General features: G+C 44.2%; 1 protein-coding gene across 1 annotated transcript in view; it reads right to left on the bottom strand.

The window, feature by feature from the left end:
• The window catches only part of LOC138845038 (nuclear pore complex protein Nup133-like), a 42,452-nt gene that overhangs the window by 3,612 nt on the left and 20,957 nt on the right, over positions 1-17,883 (bottom strand). The window contains exon 4 of the mRNA XM_070056040.1: positions 1-602. This exon is cut by the window's left edge and continues 3,612 nt beyond it. Within this exon, the coding sequence (XP_069912141.1) occupies positions 504-602 (99 nt within the window). The 3' untranslated portion in view covers positions 1-503. The remainder of the gene's footprint in view (positions 603-17,883) is intronic.

Genomic DNA, 17,883 nt, shown 5'->3' with positions numbered 1-17,883 from the left:
CTGTCCACTCTGCCTGTCAAAAAAAAAAAAATCATTCTTAGCTCCTGAGCCATACAAAATCAGGTGACGAACTGGATTGGGCCAGAGGACTGTAGCTGCCCAACAAATCCCACCCCCGCCACCAGCACAGGGTTCCCGCCTGGCGGCTTTGGTCCTTGACCGTGCCGTGGCACTGACCACCAAGCTTCTACTCGGCTTCTTCTCCTTTGCAGGTTCCCGTTTCCCCGATCTTTGTTCATCTTTGCAAGCTAAAACTCAGGAACCTCCTTCCACGGCTGGAGAGCTCTCCTTCTCCACTGTGACACAGGCAAGCACGGACTCTCTCTGTCTCAGCTGCTGTGTCGCGTCTTTGCCAGTGAGAGGGACCAGAGAAACAGCCAGCTGTGTTGTAGAAGGAAGCCTGTCTTCCGTTGGGAAAGCACACAGATGCGACTTCAGCAGCTGCAGAGTGGCCACTTGCTTCAGTCTCCCAGTTCCTTTACTGTCCTTTGTTAACGAATAGTTCACATTGAAGCGTTTCCTGGTTCCAGGGTTGCACTGCGATGAAGAATCTTGCATTTGCACAAAGTCCCCAAACTCAGTGAGAGAGGACAATGGGAAACCTGTGAGGGAGGATAGATGAGGAAACAGAGAGAGGCGCAGAAAAGGGAGGGAGTTGGCTGCTGTCACACAGGGCTAACCCACTTCCTGGATACGGCTGCATCAAGAGGGCTCCTGGGTCAAGGTGTCACTGCAGTAACTCCTTTCCTGGCTTCAGGGGACTGATAAGGAAATGGGCACATGACCCGTGCTCATCCAATCGGTGTCCTTTTCCTAGAATTTTAGGTCCTATTGTGATTCCAATGCAGATCTCCTAGTGGACTTTGGGAGAAATCCTCATTTGCTGTCAAAGAGGAGATCAGCCAAGGCAGAGAGAAAACCAGATGAACCCTCTGAGTCTTGATGTCACTCAAAGCTTAGTTCTGGGTCTACCTGAGGTGCAGCAACACCCCCGAACCTTCCAGAAGCTACATCCCTTCATAAGAGCCCACAGCCTATATTGAATGAATTGCTTTTCTTTTAAACTACTGCTGTAAAAGAACTTTTCTTTCACATTTACACGAGAGGATTCTAATTTCTTTGAGTAAAGCTATTATGATAATGTTAACTGTTGCTTTGATGGCCACTGAAACTTAATAGGTTACAGACTCAGGATAAGTCTTTATGTGGAACAGCCAAGAGAAAGCTCACTTAGCAAACCAAGAAGCTGACTCTGTAAGCCATGGTGGAAAAGTAAGACACACACACACACACACACACACACAACCACTGAAGTCACACAATTTCCTTTGCTAACAATAGACAGTGAAGTTAGCATAATGGATTCTGATCAACAGGAGTAAAACTTTATTTGAAAGATGTATTATTTATTTGGAGAGAGAGACAGAGACCAAGATTGAAATATTCCAACCATTGGTTCACCTGCTAAATGCCTGCAACAGCCAGGGCTGGGGCAGGGCAAAGCCAGGAGCCTGAAATTCCATCCAGATCTCCCATATGGGCGGCAGGGGCCAAAACACTTGGACCATCTTCTGCTGCCTTCCCAGGCGCATGAGCAGGGAGCTGGACTGGGAACAGAGCAACTCGGGACTTGAACCAGTACCTTACAGGATGCCAGTGTTGAAGTCTTGGGCTTACTCCACTGTGTGCCACAGTGCAGTCTCCGAAATACAATGTTGAAACTCTTCCTGTTTTCTGTAACTTCCTCAGTTTTGTGTAAAACACAGAGAAAAGATCAGATAACTGCTTGGCTCCCTACGATCTCTAAAGTTCCTGAGCTCTGCTGTTTAAAACATCAATAATCATCCATACATTGTGAAGCCCTGAAACTACAACAAAGATGATTTTCACATGTGATGTTAACTGACAAAGATGGAGTTGTAAAAGCTCACTTAGTGCCCATGATGTAATCAGACTGAACACTTCAGAATATTCTTCACTGGTTGATTAGTACGTTTGCAATGATGAAAAATTGTTACTGGCTCTCAGGATTGACCTGTGACTCATAACTCAGCCTAAACTTTTTAGATGCTAAAAACGATATAGAACCACTGCATGAAGGCCGGAGAAAGCAAAAGCAGATGCCCGTCATTTATTTCTGTAAGGCTTTCAGTTTAAACTGCAGCTCAGCACAAGACCCAACTCGTATTTATTTTTATTTTAAATTCTAGCTCATTTCACACCAGTAGCTCCGTTACGAATATTTTCTCATTTAGTACAAAATGTATACATACCTAAAATTGGAGCAATGATTACAAAACATGTTTGAAAAGTGTAGAAAATGGTAGTTAATGTCTTCCATCTGCTACATGGTAGCCACCAAAACAACCGTCAGCCACACAGAAGCAGGAGACGTCGAGGCAAGGACATGCCTAATGCATTAATTTTGGTCACTCGTATGTTTTTGTAAACGGTACCATATGTTGCTCGGACGGCCCTGCATCACAATTAGTGCCTGGCTGTTGTCACTTCCAGAGCTTCAGGCTGGAGGGTTGAAAAACTTGTAACCATTCTGATCTATTTGTGGAAAATGTACTGTCAGCAGGGGTGTGAGGCGTGGGGAGAGGGAGGACATCGGTTGCCTTAGGTAACAGGATATTTCTAAAGACCGAAATTTCAAGAATTAAAGTTAATTCTAAAGTCTCTTCCTTTTGTGAGCTTTCCCGGTGCTGTTACAAAGCCACAAACGTTTCTAAGGACCTCCAAGTCCGACTACAAACTGCAGAAAGGGGAGGCAGACACTGTACAATTTCTACCTGCAGGCTGGGAGGGTCCAGCCAACGGGGCCTGGCTTTAGGGAGCTGCTATGGCCCTGCTGCCTGTGTGGCCCATGGGTCCCCGCCCCGCAAGGCCAGTCCGTCCCAGGACCTGTGCTGGAGGGAGAGAGCTGAGCCTCAGGAGCTTTCCAGATCAGTCCATCTCAGCAGCCTGGCACGAAAGTAAAGCACAGAAAGGCTACCAGTGACTAAATTAGTACTTGATTTTGTTTAGAAAACAAGAACTTGCGTTTCCAAAAAGTTTTCACAATGCACCAGGACTGCCCTAAGCTCTTTAATGGCAGGCACTCTCCTCAGCCCGTTTAATTTGTCCAGGGTTGCTGCCAACGTGAGAGCTAAACACTTTCCAGGCTGTGCCCTTCCCTAGTGCATAGAGCAACTTCCAAACTGTGAGGGCTGGAGGGAAAGTGCCAGAAAGTTTGTACCCATCTAATTAGAGCTCTACAGAGAGAACAGAGCAAATGAGCAATGAAAAAAAAAAAAAAAGTAGTGATAACATTTCTAAGAACATCAAAAGATGTGAGTTCAGGTTGAAAGTACTGTTGAAACTTGAGTCAGATGAAGGAAAATCATGAATACATCCTTGTGAAATGTGAACTGATAAAAATGATCTTAAAGACTTCAAAGGAGGAAGATTATCACCCGCAGAGGAAGAATTGGATTGATACTAGATTTTGCTACAGCAAAGCTGGATGCAAGAAGTTGATAGAGCAAGTTTTCAACGTAGCAAGTGAAAATAAATTTGAATCTCAGTTAAATTTGAACCCAAACAACTTCAAAATCCACCAATAGCCCAGTGGTTAGATGAGCTATGGTACAGCCGTGTTACATGATGTTACCCAGCAGTTAGCCATGCCTGCTCTAAGATACACTGTCAGGGAAAAAAGCAAGCGACAGAAATATATGAGGGTGCTTCAAAAATTTATGCAAACTGGAATTAAAAGATAGGTTTATTTTGGTACAAAAAATGTGAAATCCTTGTATAGTTTTTATCCTAACATGCATTTTCCATAATTCTGAAGACCCCATATATATATCAGGTCATGGTTCGATCAGAGAAAAAGAAACAGTAGGAAAAAATATACATATTAAGAGGTATACATATTAGGAGATACTGGGGCCAGCACAGTGGCGGAGCAGGTAAAGCCACTGCCTGCAGCATCCCATGTGGATGCCGATTCAAGACCCGGCTGCTCCACTTCCGATCCAGCTCTCTGCTGTGGCCTGGCGAAGCAGTGGAAGATGGCCCAAGTCCTTGGGCCCTGCACCCGCATGGGAGACCCGGAAGAAGCTCCTGGCTCCTGGCTTTGGATCAGCACAGCTCTGGCCATTGTGGCCATCTGGAGAGTGAACCAGCGGATGGAAGATCTCTCTTTCTCTCTCTCTCTGCCTCTCCCTCTCCCTCTCTCTCTGTGTAACTGTGACTTTCAAGTAAAATAAATAAATCTTTTTAAAAAAATGTGAATTGACAGGGAATTTAGTCACACGTACACAGTGCTGTCACAGCAATAAGGAGATTAGCATTTGATTGATAGGTGGGGCTGTGGCCCCCTAGGCTGACACCCTAAGACTGATCTTTACAATCATATGAATATGTGCATAAATTTGTATCATAGTCCAGAAGCACTCTGTGTGTCTGTCTGTGTATGTGTAGATGGCAGTTAGACCAAGTTTGGGAAGCAGTCAACCAAACTGATAACAACGATTACTATTCAGAAACTGTAAAATTGACAAGGAGTGTGGTATAGGGCAAGAGGAGATCGGTTATTTAATTCTTTTGAGACAGAGACAGAGAAAGTTTCCATCCACTGGATCACTAACAAAATGACTGTAATGACCAGGGCTGAGCTGGAGCCAGACAGGGGGAATTTAATCCAGGTCTCCAGTGTGGGTGGTAGGGACTCAACCACTTGAGCCATCACCTACTTTCTCCCAGGGTCTGCATCAGCAGGAAGCTGGGACTGGGAGCCAGAGCCGGGAACCACACTCCGGCACTCTGAGTGGGATATATGTGTCTTAACTGCTAGACCAAACACGCTCTGCTCTTCTACTTTTTATAGCTCTATTTATAAAAACTTTTACCACCAGGTCATACACATGGATTAACTGTATATAATTTTTAGCATCTATAAAAATGTGTGCACATCTCTTGCCAACAAGGAGATTAAAACAAGTGTTATAATGAAATAAAAACATTGATAATATGCCTGTAAGTAAAAATCAGCACAATCTACTAATTTTGATGCCATCAAATTCTATAATCTTTAGCCTTTCAAATAAATGATTCTGCTCCATGGTAAGAATTAGTCTTCCATACAACTCAAATTATTGTAACTAGCCATTTTAAACATTTTTTCCCATGTATTACCTACTGAAAACAACAGATGTATTGTTCAGTTGCTTGGGGTTAATCTCAAGGATTTTTAGAGAAGTCCAGAGAAACCACCTTTATTATTCTATATTCTAAGAAAAGTCTCCATGTTTCCTTCCTACTGACTCACACTCAATCCATCTTTGGAACAGCATTTAGAGAATCAAAACTTTTTGGTAGATTGCTTTTTCCAAACTCCATGCTCTTACCACTTGAGTAAAGGCAGAGAGGGAATTTCAATAACTGCTCAGTGAAAATGGGCTTCTTTACCACAAATATTCTTTTACCCTGGACTAGAGCTGCTGTGGTTTGAATGTCTGTCCCCTTCCAAGCTCATGCTGCAATGAAATTTGCCACTGTAACAGTGTTGGTATTCAGAGGTGGGAACTCTGAAAGATGATGAAGCCATGAGGGTTCTGGCCCTGGGACCTGAGTCACACCATTAGTATGGGAGTGGTTTCCTTATGGAAGGACAAGGAGAGTCCCCCTTGCCTCTCTCTCCCTCACCCCCACTTTGTCCTGTAACTGTGCCTGACCAGAAAGAAAGCCATCACCAGATGTGGCCCCACAATCTTGGACTTCCCAGCTTCCAGTACCATGGGCCAATGACTATGTGTTCATTATAAATCATCCAGGGGCCAGTGCTGTGGCATAGTGGGTAAAGCCACCTCCTGCAGTGCCAGCATCCCATTTGGGCACTGATTCAAACCCTGGCTGCTCCATTTCAATCCAGCTCTCTGCTATGGCCTGGGAAAGCAGCGGAGGATGGCCCAAAGTCCTTGGGCCCCTGCTCCCACATGGGAGACCCTGGGATTGGATCAGCGCAGCTCCAGCGGTTGTGGCCATTTGGGGAGTGAACCAGTGGATGGAACCTCTCTCTCTCTTTCTCTCTCTCGCTTTGCCTCGCCTCTGCCTCTCTGCCTTTCATATAAATAAATCTTTTTTTTTTAAATAAATAAATCATCCAGTTGGTGGTGTTCTATTGTAGCAGCACAACATAGTCTAAGACGGGAACAAACAACCATTCAGTCCTGACACAAGCATGCAGAGCCAGCCTCTAACTGCACAGGTGTTAGGAATCAGCCCTCACAGGACTACCACCACTTCCCCAGGCCCCCACATTTCTGACCAACTAGCTACAAAACCAGGGGCTCCCATAATCCCTGCAGATTTGATAATTTACTAGAACGACTAAAAGAACTCAAGAAAGTGGCATACTTAACGATTGTAGATTAACTTAACAGCTGCACATGGTGCAGGGTCTGGGAGGGTCCTAGACATGAAGCTCTCTGTCCATGAGTCAGGCCCATCACGCCTCTGGAACATCGCTGTGCGCACCTCCCAGGAAGCTCTCCCAGCCTCGGTGACCAGAGTTCTTATCGGAGCTCCATGACGGTGGCGGGAACAATTGAATCACTGAGCCTGAGATTGAACTGCAAAGCCCAATCCCTCCACAGAGGTTAGGGGCTGCATGTTCCAGCCCTGCAATCACACAGTAGGCTCTCTGGTCATCACCCTCCCTGCAGCTAACGTGGGGCTCTCTAGGGGTGGCCTCAAAGACACGCGTGTCACTCAGGGAACTCCACATGCTTCTGAAGCCCTTCGCAGGGAACATGGACATACTGTTAACTGTCCACACCACAATACAGAATCTTCAGACTACTCACAATTACTTGCACAAAGGGGTCTTTGAAAAATGAACGGGAAATACAAATTTTTTTTTACAATAAATCTCAAATTTATTCATCCCATATGGGCATCTGTTCATGTCTTGGCTGCTCCACTTACAACCAATCTCCCTGTTAATGTGCCTAGGAAAGCAGTTGAAGATGGCCCAAGTGCTTGGGGCCCTGTACCCACATGGGAAACCTGGAAGAAGCTCTTGGCTTCTGCCTCTGGCCCACCCCAGCCCTGGTCGTTGCAGCCATTTGGGGAGTGAATCAATGGATGGACGATCTCTTTCTCTCTCTCTGTCTTATTCCTTTCTCCTTGTAACTCTGCCTTTCAAATACATAGGTAAGTCAAAAAAATACAGTTTAGATGGGGAAATCCAAGGACACCTTGAAAATACTAACAGAACCTCTATGGGCAAAGTTTTCCTAGACAACATGAGTTAACACAGCTGCAAAGAACAAGAAATAAACTCTGTACCATGAAAGAACAACGTGAAATTTGAAAATAACATTAAAATCAACACAAAGTGCTGTCAAAGAGAACATGGCATCTATGCAATAAGAACAGGATATTCTGCAACAAGAATAGACAGATATGAAGGAAAATCACCATAAATCCTGAAAATGGAAAGTAGAGAAACCGAACTTTGTAGAGAGTATAAAAATACAATGGTTAAAAGAATGAAATCTAGGGGCCAGCGCTGTGGCATAGTGGGTAAAGCCACCACCTGCAGTGCCGGCATCCCATATGGGCTCCAGTTCAAGTCTTGGCTGCTCCACTTCTGATTCAGCTCTCTGCTATGGCCTGGGAAAGCAGTAGAAGATGACCCAAGTCCTTGGGCCCCTGCACTGCATGAGAGACCTGGAAGAAGCTCTTGGCTCCTGGCTTCGGATTGGCTCAGCTCCAGCTGTTGTGGCCATCTGGGGAGTGAACCAGTAGATGGAAGACGACCACCCCCTCTCTGCCTCTCTGTAACTCTGCCTTTCCAATAAATAAATAAATCTTTTTTTAAAAAGAAGAAAGAAGGCAATCTAGGGGCTGGCATGGAACAGCATCTTAAGCCAGCTCTTGCAATGACAGCATCACATATCTGCCCATTGGAGTACCAGTTCCTCTGCTTCCAATCCAGTTTCCCGCTAATGTGTGCCTAGACAAGCAACAGAGGAAGGCCCACGTTCTTGGGCTTCTGTCCCCAATGTGGGGGACCTGGATGGAGTTCCAGGCTCCTGGTTTCAGCCTGGCTCAACCCTGGACATTTCAGCTATTCAAGGGAGTGAATCAGGAGGTAGAATATCTCTATCTCTCACGCTCTGTTGTTCTGCCTTTTAAATAAATAAATACACGATTAAAACAAAAGAAATGAGCTCTAGAAAGAGATGTGTTTGAATCCTGGCTTTATTCTACCAGCTGAAATTTTGGCCAAGTTACTTTCTCTGCGCTTTTCTTTCATTTGTAAACTAAGTATGATAATGCTACCTAGTTTCCAAGTTGTTCAGAAGAATAAACTAGTGCTTATAAAATGCTTAGAACGTAAGTCACCTGAAGTTGGTTGACTATCTAAAAATCCCTGGCTGAAGTACCTGGGTCCCTGCCTCCCATGCAGGAGACCTGGGTTGAGTTCCAGGCTCCTGTCTTCAGCTTGGTCTAGCCTTGGCTGCTGTGGGTAAAACGGGAGTCATCCAGCAGACAGAAGATCATTGTTTGTCCGTCTGTCTCTACCTTTCAAGTGTGTATCAACTGTTTAAAAAAAGATAATTCCTTGGGGTCAGCGCTGTGGCATAGTGGGTAAAGCTGCTGCCTGCTGTGCTGGCCTCCCATATGGATGCTGGTTCGAGTCCCGGCTGCTCCACTTCTGATCCAGCTCTCTGCTATGGCCTGGGAAAGCAGTAGAAGATGGTCTGAGTCCTTGGGCCCCTGCACCCACATGGGAGACCCAGAAGAAGCTCCTGGTTCCTTGCTTCGGATCGGCCCACCTCCAGCGGTTGCGGCCAATTGGGGAGTGAACCAGTGGATGGAAAATCTCTCTTCCTCTCTCTCTCTCTCTCTCTCTCTCCCTCCCTCCCCCTCTCTCCGTCTCTCCCTCTCTCCCTCTCCCTGCTTCTCCTCTCTCTGTATAACTCGGACTTTCAAACAAATAGAAGAATTCTTAAAAAAAAAAAAAAAAAAACTCCTCACAACGAATAACTCTATATGTATTCAGCTTACTACATTATTTAAAAATTAGAAATGGGAAGTTCATAGTGAAACATCAGTGTATTCAGAACACAGAGAAAAATACTGAAAGGCTCCATTAAACAATGATAGATTACCTGCAAAAAATGGCTGTTAGTAGCCAAAATAAGAATAGAAATAAGTCAAAAATGTAAATCTGTTGAAATCCAGAAACATAAGCAAAAATAAATGTCAAGAAATAGTGAGGAATGATCTCCAATATACCTGAAGAAAAGAACTCTGACTGGTCAAGAAGAAAGATAAAGAACCTTAAAAATCAAACCAAGATGGAGTGACTTAAGCTAACACTATTAAAAACAAGAAGTCACCTTTGCCCCAAATAAAATTAAAGTTTAAAAATTATAGCCCTAAACTTTTTCCCCCAAAGCTAAAATTAGGTGCAGCTATAAAAATAAGGGACCCTATGCTTAGCTAGCTGCGACACTTGTGCCTGGCTGTGCTAAGACCTAACCCAGTTTGTATACCTCCTAATACTCAAATAACGGTGTGGGAAGCGGAACGCTGCTCTCCCTCCAGGGGAACGAAGGGAGGGAGACGTCGGCCCCCTCAGGGTGAACAAGATGGCGCTGTCAGGGAAAGGAACTGCTGAAGAAGTAAACAACAAAATGGCGACAAGGTGCATGCCGCCCACGTGATCCCGTAGCTGATTGGATAGAAGACGCATGCCTTTCACATGATCAGCTCACGGATTGGACTGCTGTGTGCATGGACTCTATAGTGCTTTCGATTGGTCGCTGCGGGTATATAAACTGTGTGGCTCTGTGCTGGGGGCATCTCTGGACTCCCGAGTTCAGGAGGCCCGTCTGCACAGACGCCGAATAAATCCTCTTGCTTTTGCATCAGCCGGTCTGGAGTCTGAGTCTCTGGCGTGTGCCTCTCGATGTGTTAGCATCCTCATACAGGGGGTCTAACAAAAGCATATCAGATATGAAAAAAGCAAGCATTTACTCCTCACCAACATTGGGAAGAAATTACTGAAGGATGCACACCAGCAGCAATAAAACTGATTCAAGGAGGAAAGAGGGAAACGCAATCATGAGGAAATCAATTTGAAAAATATACTGCTAAACTGGCCTAAGCATTAAGTGTGAAAAACATAAACACAACAATTTTAATGAATGAATTTAAAAATAAGAATGGAATTTAAATTCTAGATAATAACATGGAAGTTCATGGCAGGGTTTCTCAAAAAAAAATAAATAAAAATATAAGTGTTGTTTGTTCCTTTGAGAAGAGAACACAGTTACTAATTAATTTGATAACTTGTTAGAGAAGAGTGAAGCTGACGTTATCTGTTGAAAATTTAAGAGTAACTTCTTCAAGTAAATCATGGGTTTACAGTGGAAAGAACAGGTCTTCAAAGAAGGAGGTACCTTTCTCTGAAGGGAGGAGAGAACCTCCACTTTGACTATGACCTTGTCTAAACAAGATAAGAGTCGGAGAACTCAAAAGGCTTCCATAGCCTTGGAAACTCATGACTGGTGCATAGGGAGATTACTGATGCCATAAACAGGAGTGTCAATTTGTAAAGTCAACAACAGGAGTCACTGTGCACTTACTCCTCATGTAGGATCTCTGTCCTTAATGTGCTGTACATTGAGATTTAATGCTATAATGAGTACTCAAACAGTATATTTCACTTTATGTTTCTATGGGAGTGCAAACTGTTGAAATCTTTACTTAATGTATACTAAACTGATCTTCTGTAAAAAAAAAAAAAAAAAAAAGAAATTATCAATTCCCAACTTGACTCTCACTGGGATTAAACATAACAATAGGTCTGATCTGATTTCATCATCATTTAAAAAATCATCTATTTTTTTCACTTTATGTTTCTGTGTGGGAGCAAACTGTTGAAATCTTTACTTAATGTATGCTAAACTGATCTTCTGTATATAAAGAGAATCGAAAATGAATCTTGATGTGAATGGAAGGGGAGAGGGAGTGGGAAAGAGGAGGGTTGCGGGTGGGAGGGACGTTATGGGGGGGAAGCCATTGTAATCCATAAGCCGTACTTTGGAAATTTATATTCATTAAATAAAAGTTAAAAAAAATCATGGGTTTAAATAAAATACAAATCCAATTAAAGGAGCAAAGAATAACAATAGAGAAAGCAGCTGGAGATAAAAGTATGATAAACAAAAAATAATAGAAATAAGTCAGGCCGGCGCCGCGGCTCACTAGGCTAATCCTCCGCCTAGCGGCGCCGGCACACCAGGTTCTAGTCCCGGTCGGGGCGCCGGATTCTGTCCCGGTTGCCCCTCTTCCAGGCCAGCCCTCTGCTGTGGCCAGGGAGTGCAGTGGAGGATGGCCCAGGTGTTTGGGCCCTGCACCCCATGGGAGACCAAGAAAAGCACCTGGCTCCTGGCTCCTGCCATCGGATCAGCGCGGTGCGCCGGCCGCAGCGCACCGGCCGCGGCAGCCATTGGAGGGTGAACCAACGGCAAAGGAAGACCTTTCTCTCTGTCTCTCTCTCTCACTGTCCACTCTGCCTGTCAAAAAATAAAAAATAAAAAATAAAAAATAAAAAAATAAAAAAAAGAAATAAGTCAAAAAATGTAAATCATGGAAAAACTCAAATGGGTTGAAAACATCTATTAAGAGACAAACTTTTTTTTTAAATCTTGTTATATAATGCTAATGAGACACACCAAAAACGAAACAATACCAAATGCATAAAAATAGAGGCATAGAAATATACGCGAAAATAATAAGAGCTTGATACACTGATTTCTTTTTAAGTGTCAAACATTTAATGAGGTGAAGATATCTGATATTGAAAAAAGGAGCTATCTCCAAAAGGTCATAAACAAAATAGCCAGATATATTTAAGGGATTACAAGAACAAGCTGACAAATCCATAACTATGGTGGGAGATTCTCCTCTCTCTCTCTCTCTCTCTCTCTCCCTCCATTCTTCCCTCCATCCCTTCCTTCCTCCCTCTCTGAAATTGGTAGTAAAATCAGACAAAATTACCAAGATACAGAAATGGATTGCATATATATGGAAAAACATCTTCCTGCTCAAATTTCTATTATATTCAAGTATATACATACTTTTAAAAATGACTGTATATTGAACAAGACGACATCTCAACAAATTCCAAAGAACTGACATCATATAGACCACTTTCTGACAATAATATAGTAAAAATAAAATGTAATCAAGAAACACCAATTGTTTTAGAAATGATTCTACTTTAAAATAATTCATGGGGTACAGAAAAAAACTTATAAAGGAAATTGTTAAAAATTTGAAACTACATCATTAGAACACTACACATCAAAACCTGTAGCATGGAGTTAACACAGTACTCAGTGAAAACTCATTGTTCTAAGTACATTTATTATAAAACAAGAAGCAGTTAGAAAAAAGAACAAAGAAAATTGGAGGAAGGAAATGAAGGCAAATGTAGAAATTAAGAAAGAGAAAGATCAAAACATTTTAAAATAGAGTGAAACTACAAAATCAAAAACTGGTTTTCTTAAAAGACTAGAAAATAGAAAAAGCTTAGCTTAAGGAAAAAAGAGATCACACACAAATCAATGCTAAGAATGGAAAAAATACCATAAAGTACAGATAAAGAACAGAGTTTTTAATCTTACACAACCATGGAAAAGTGACAATTAGTTTGAAAACAAATGATATAACACATTTTTAGAAAAATATAAGTGATCAAAATTGGCTGACGAAATAAAAACCTTGATCCACCTGATACTATCAAAGAAATGGAGTTGGTTGCTAAAGTTTTCCATTTCTTAAAGTCACCAGAACCAGATGATTTCACAGAAGAGATTCAGCAGTCTTCAAGTAACAGGCTATCCTTGTCTTACAAAACTTCCTGCTGGATTTCCCAGCTCCTTGCTCCGGCCTGGCCCAGATGGGTTTGTTGCACAGAACTGGGGAGTAAACCAGCAGATGGAAGATTTCTCTCTCTGTCTCTCCCTTCTCTCTCTGTTACCTTGCCTTTCAAATAAATAAATCTGTAAAAAAAGATTCTTGCAGAGAACATGGGTCCTGCATTGTGGCATAGCAGGTAAGACCACTGCCTGCAATGTCAGCATCACATATGGGTACTGGTTCGAGTGTCGGCTGCTCCACTTCCAATCCAACTCCCTGCTAATGGCCTGAGAAAATCAGCAGAGGATGGCCCAAGTGCTTGGGCCCCTGTACCTATGTGGGAGACCTGGAAGAAGCTCCTGGCTCCTGCTTTAGCCTGGCCCAATGCTGGCCATTGTGGTCATATGGGGAGTGAACCAGCGAATGGAAGCTTGCTCGCTCGCTCTCTCTGTCTCTCACTCTCTTTCTCTGACTTTAAAATAAATAAATGACATTCTTGCAGAACATAGAGAAAGAGAGAAATCTATCCAGTTTTTTACTGAGTTTCATTTAACTTTGATAGCCAAGTTAGACAATAAAAGAAAATTACAGGTCAATCTAAACTATAAAATGGATGAATTTTTTTAACTTTTATTTAGTAAATATAAATTTCCAAAGTACAGCTTACAATGGCTTTCCGCACCCATAACTTCCCTCCCACTCGCACCTCTCTCATGTCCTGCTCTCTCTCCCATTCCATTCACTTCAAGATTGATTTTCAATTATCTTTATATACAGAAGATCGATTTAGTACATATTAAGTAAAGATTTCATTAGTTTGCACCCACACAGAAACACAAAGTGTAAAATACTGTTTCAGAGCCGGCGCCGCGGCTTACTAGGCTAATCCTCCGCCTCGCAGCGCCGGCACACCGGGTTCTAGTCCCGGTCGGGGCCCCGGATTCTGTCCCGGTTGCCCCTCTTTCAGGCCAGCCCTCTGCTGTGGCCAGGGAGTGCAGTGGAGGATGGCCCAGGTGCTTGGGCCCTGCACCCCATGGGAGACCAGGAAAAGCACCTGGCTCCTAGTTCCTGCCATCGGATCAGCGCGGTGCGCCGGCCGCAGCACGCTGGCCACGGCGGCCATTGGAGGGTGAACCAACGGCAAAGGAAGACCTTTCTCTCTGTCTCTCTCTCTCACTGTCCACTCTGACTGTCAAAAAAAAAAAAAAAATACTGTTTCAGTACTAGTTATAGCATTACTTCACATTGGACAACACATGAAGGACAGATCCCACATGAGAAGTAAGTACACAGTGACTCCTGTTGTTGACTTAACAATGTGACACTCTTGTTTATGGCGTCAGTAATCTCCCTAGGCTCTAGTCATGAGTTGCCAAGGCTATGGAAGCCTTTTGAGTTCGCCGACTTCGATCTTATTCTGACAGGGTCATAGTCAAAGTGGAAGTTCTCTCCTCCCTTCAGAGAAAGGTACCTCCTTCTTTGATGGCCCCGTTCTTTAAGATGGGTGAAAATTGGCCGGCGCCGCGGCTCACTAGGCTAATCCTCCGCCTTGCAGCGCCGGCACACCGGGTTCTAGTCCCGGTCGGGGCGCCGGATTCTGTCCCGGTTGCCCCTCTTTCAGGCCAGCCCTCTGCTGTGGCCAGGGAGTGCAGTGGAGGATGGCCCAGGTGCTTGGCCCTGCACCCCATGGGAGACCAGGAAAAGCACCTGGCTCCTGGCTCCTGCCATCGGATCAGCGCGGTGCGCCAGCCGCGGCGGCCATTGGAGGGTGAACCAACGGCAAAAGGAAGACCTTTCTCTCTGTCTCTCTCTCTCTCACTGTCCACTCTGCCTGTCAAAAAATAAAAATAAAAAAAAAAGATGGGTGAAAATTATTAGATAAACTATTAGTAAACTGAATACACATAATATTCTCACATTATAATTTTCTAGCATTTTTTAAGGTTAGAAAACCTAGCAATACGACTTGCTAAATACACAGCTTGAAGAACAATCCACATGTTCTAATGATCTACACACGATGTGATAAACTCTAACTCATGCATGAATAAAAGGAAGAACTTTTTAGCATCTGTAGGAGCCAGCTTTGTCTTGTTTCCACGCAGTCCCCAAATGCTGAGTCCCACCAGACCAAGTGAGTCACATGGCCAAGCCCAGAGTTTCGGGGGCTTGCTGGGGACGGGCAGATCACAAAGATCAGGAATCCTAGGTGCCAAGATTCAAGGGAGGCCATCACGGGTCTACCCTGCACAGCAATAGTTATCTGCACAATAGGAATACATTCCCTTCTCCCTATATTCAGGGGAGATCCTGTTGTTCTTGATTTTGGTCCCTTCTTCACTCTATTTCTCAGTGTTATTCACGTCGTAGTTGTAGAGCTCTTCTCAACATCGGATACAATCTGTTAAATCTTTGAAAGAGAGAGAGAGAGAGAGAGAGAGAGAGAGAGAGAGAGAATGTATCTTCCATCCACTGGTTTGCTCCCCAAATGCCCACAGCAGCTAGGGCTAGGGGAGGCTGAAAGACAGAAGCCAAGAGTTCCCTCAGCTGGGTGGCAGGGACTCACCTACTTACGGCGCTACCTGCTGCCTCCCCAGATTCGCATTAGCAGGAACAGGGGAATGGAGCTGAGCCCATGCACTGCGATGTGAGGTTTGAGTGCCCTGAACAGCATGCGAACCACTACGCCCAATGCCCGCCCCTCTTGAACTTCCTATCTGCAACCCAGAAATAGAAAACTGAGCAACTTGATAATGTTCTATGGCACGTGGTTATAAAAGAGAAACATCAATGCTTTTTAAACTTCCAACAAGGAAGAAAGCAAAGGAAGAAAAGCTGAAATGAGTAGATGAGAGAAGACGGAAATACCATGAAGATGAGCAGGGAGAGGCCCTGAGTTTGTATCTGTTCCACTGTCCGGCTCCTGTGAACACTCTCACTCTGACATTTCATCTTAAATGTTTAGGAGAGGGGCCGGCACTGTGGCACAGCGGGTTAAAGCCCTAGCCTGTAGCACTGGCATCCTATATGGGCACCGGTTCGAGTCCTGGCTGCTCCACTTCCAATCCAGCTCTCTGCTATGGCCTGGGAAAGCAGTAGAAGATGGCCCAAGTCCTTGGGCCCCTGCACCCATGTGGGAGACCTGGAGGAGGCTCCTGGCTCCTGGCTTGGGATCAGCTCAGGTGTGGCTATTGCGGTCATCTGGAGAGTGAACCAACGGATGGAAGACACCTCTCTCTCTCTCTCTCTCTGTAATCCTTTCAAATAAATAAAATAAATCTTAAAAAGGAAAAAAGTTTAGGAGGGCAGCTAAGCCATTCTCTCTCTACTATGGATATGGTTCAACAAATGGAATTCTCAGCTCACTCCATATGTAAGCGTTAAACATGGCATAGGTGACACTCGGCTTACAGCTCATTAGGATAAATTCAGGAATTAGCTATCACCAGGGTTGGAACCCTGCATAAGCCGAAAGACAAAAGGAATCCTCAGGCCACTTTACCTTAGCTTTAAAAACAGAAAACGGGCGCCACCTTGTGGTTACTTTAATAAGATTGCTTTTAGTGGCAAAATTCTGGAATGGCAACATACAAGCAGCTGGCACAGCGGTTAAACTGCCATTTGGGAGGCCTGCATCTCCTATCAGAGTGTTTGGGTTGCAGTGTTATGTACACTTCTGCTACCTGCTAATGTGCACCCTGGGTAGTACATGATGGCTCCAGTACTTGGGGCCCCTGCCACCCACATGGAAGACCCAGATCCTGGCTCCTGCTTTGGCCTGGCCCAGCCCTGGCTTGTTGGAGGCATTCGAGGAAGCGAATCCAGAAGAAAAAGGCCTCTGTCTGCAATTTTAATTTTTACATTTAATTTCAAATTTAATTTCAAAAAAATTAAAGATGTGTGTGTGTGTGTGTGTGTGTGTGTGCGTGTCTAGTAACAGACCTGGGTTGCCAGCACCCCTGGCCTCTGCTCTAACTCCTCAACTTAAAGACAGTGTCACACTGTGCCTGCACGCACCTTCCCATTCTTCAGTCTGGAATACAACTCCGTGAAGAAAGCCAGGCTGCCTACCGCGTTCTCAATCAAGTCTTGTCTTGCAGAAGTCACGAGTGTTCGCTGTGTGTTTTCCAGTTTCTGATGCTTTCTGGCCAGTTGTGTATGGTAAAATCCACTTTCTCCCTATTGCCGCCTCCTCATGGCCGGAAACACAAGTCCCCTGACTGATTGCTTTCCTGCTCAGCTTCGTGACTTCATTATTCAAGTTTGGTTTTCTCCAGTCCATATGGAGAAATATTTGCAAATTCCTCTTTCCCTCTTAATACATTAATAGAAATGTAATACGCTAAATGTTCGTGCGATTGCCTCATTAGGCTCTTAAATCTCCTTAAGTTTTTTTTTTTTTTTCTGTAACAAAGTAAATAGGCTTTCAAGGCAATAACAAAAGAGACAGATATCTACCAGGGCCCTTCAACATGTGGAAAATGGAATGAAAATAAGTTTATTTTTTGAAAGATTTATTTACCACTTGTTTGAAAGGCAGAGTGAGAGAGAGAGAGGAGGTCTCCCATCTACTAGTTTATTCCCTAAATGGTTACAATGGCCAGGGCCTGCTGAGGTGGGTGCCAGGAGCCAGAACCTGCATTTCGCTCTCCCAAGTGGATAGAAGGCCCAAGCACTTGGGCCATCTTCTGCTGCTCTCCCAAGTGCATTGGCAGGGAGCTGGATCAGAAGTGGCACAGCGAAGACCCAAACCAGGGCTCATATAGGCTGCTGGCCTGGAAGGTGGCAGCTTAACCTGCTGTGCCGCAATGCCTGCCCCCAAGTAAGTTTACTTTGGTGCAAAATTTTGTAAAACCTGTGAAGTTTTTTCTTAGTCCACATTTTCATGAATTTTTTTTTTTTTTTTTTGACAGGCAGAGTGGACAGAGAGAGAGAGACAGAGAGAAAGGT

Source organism: Oryctolagus cuniculus, chromosome 13, assembly GCF_964237555.1.
Source record: "Oryctolagus cuniculus chromosome 13, mOryCun1.1, whole genome shotgun sequence".
NCBI classification, from domain to species: Eukaryota; Metazoa; Chordata; class Mammalia; order Lagomorpha; family Leporidae; genus Oryctolagus; species Oryctolagus cuniculus.
Note: the sequence above shows the minus strand (reverse complement) of the source record. Positions and strands in the feature narration are given on the sequence as shown.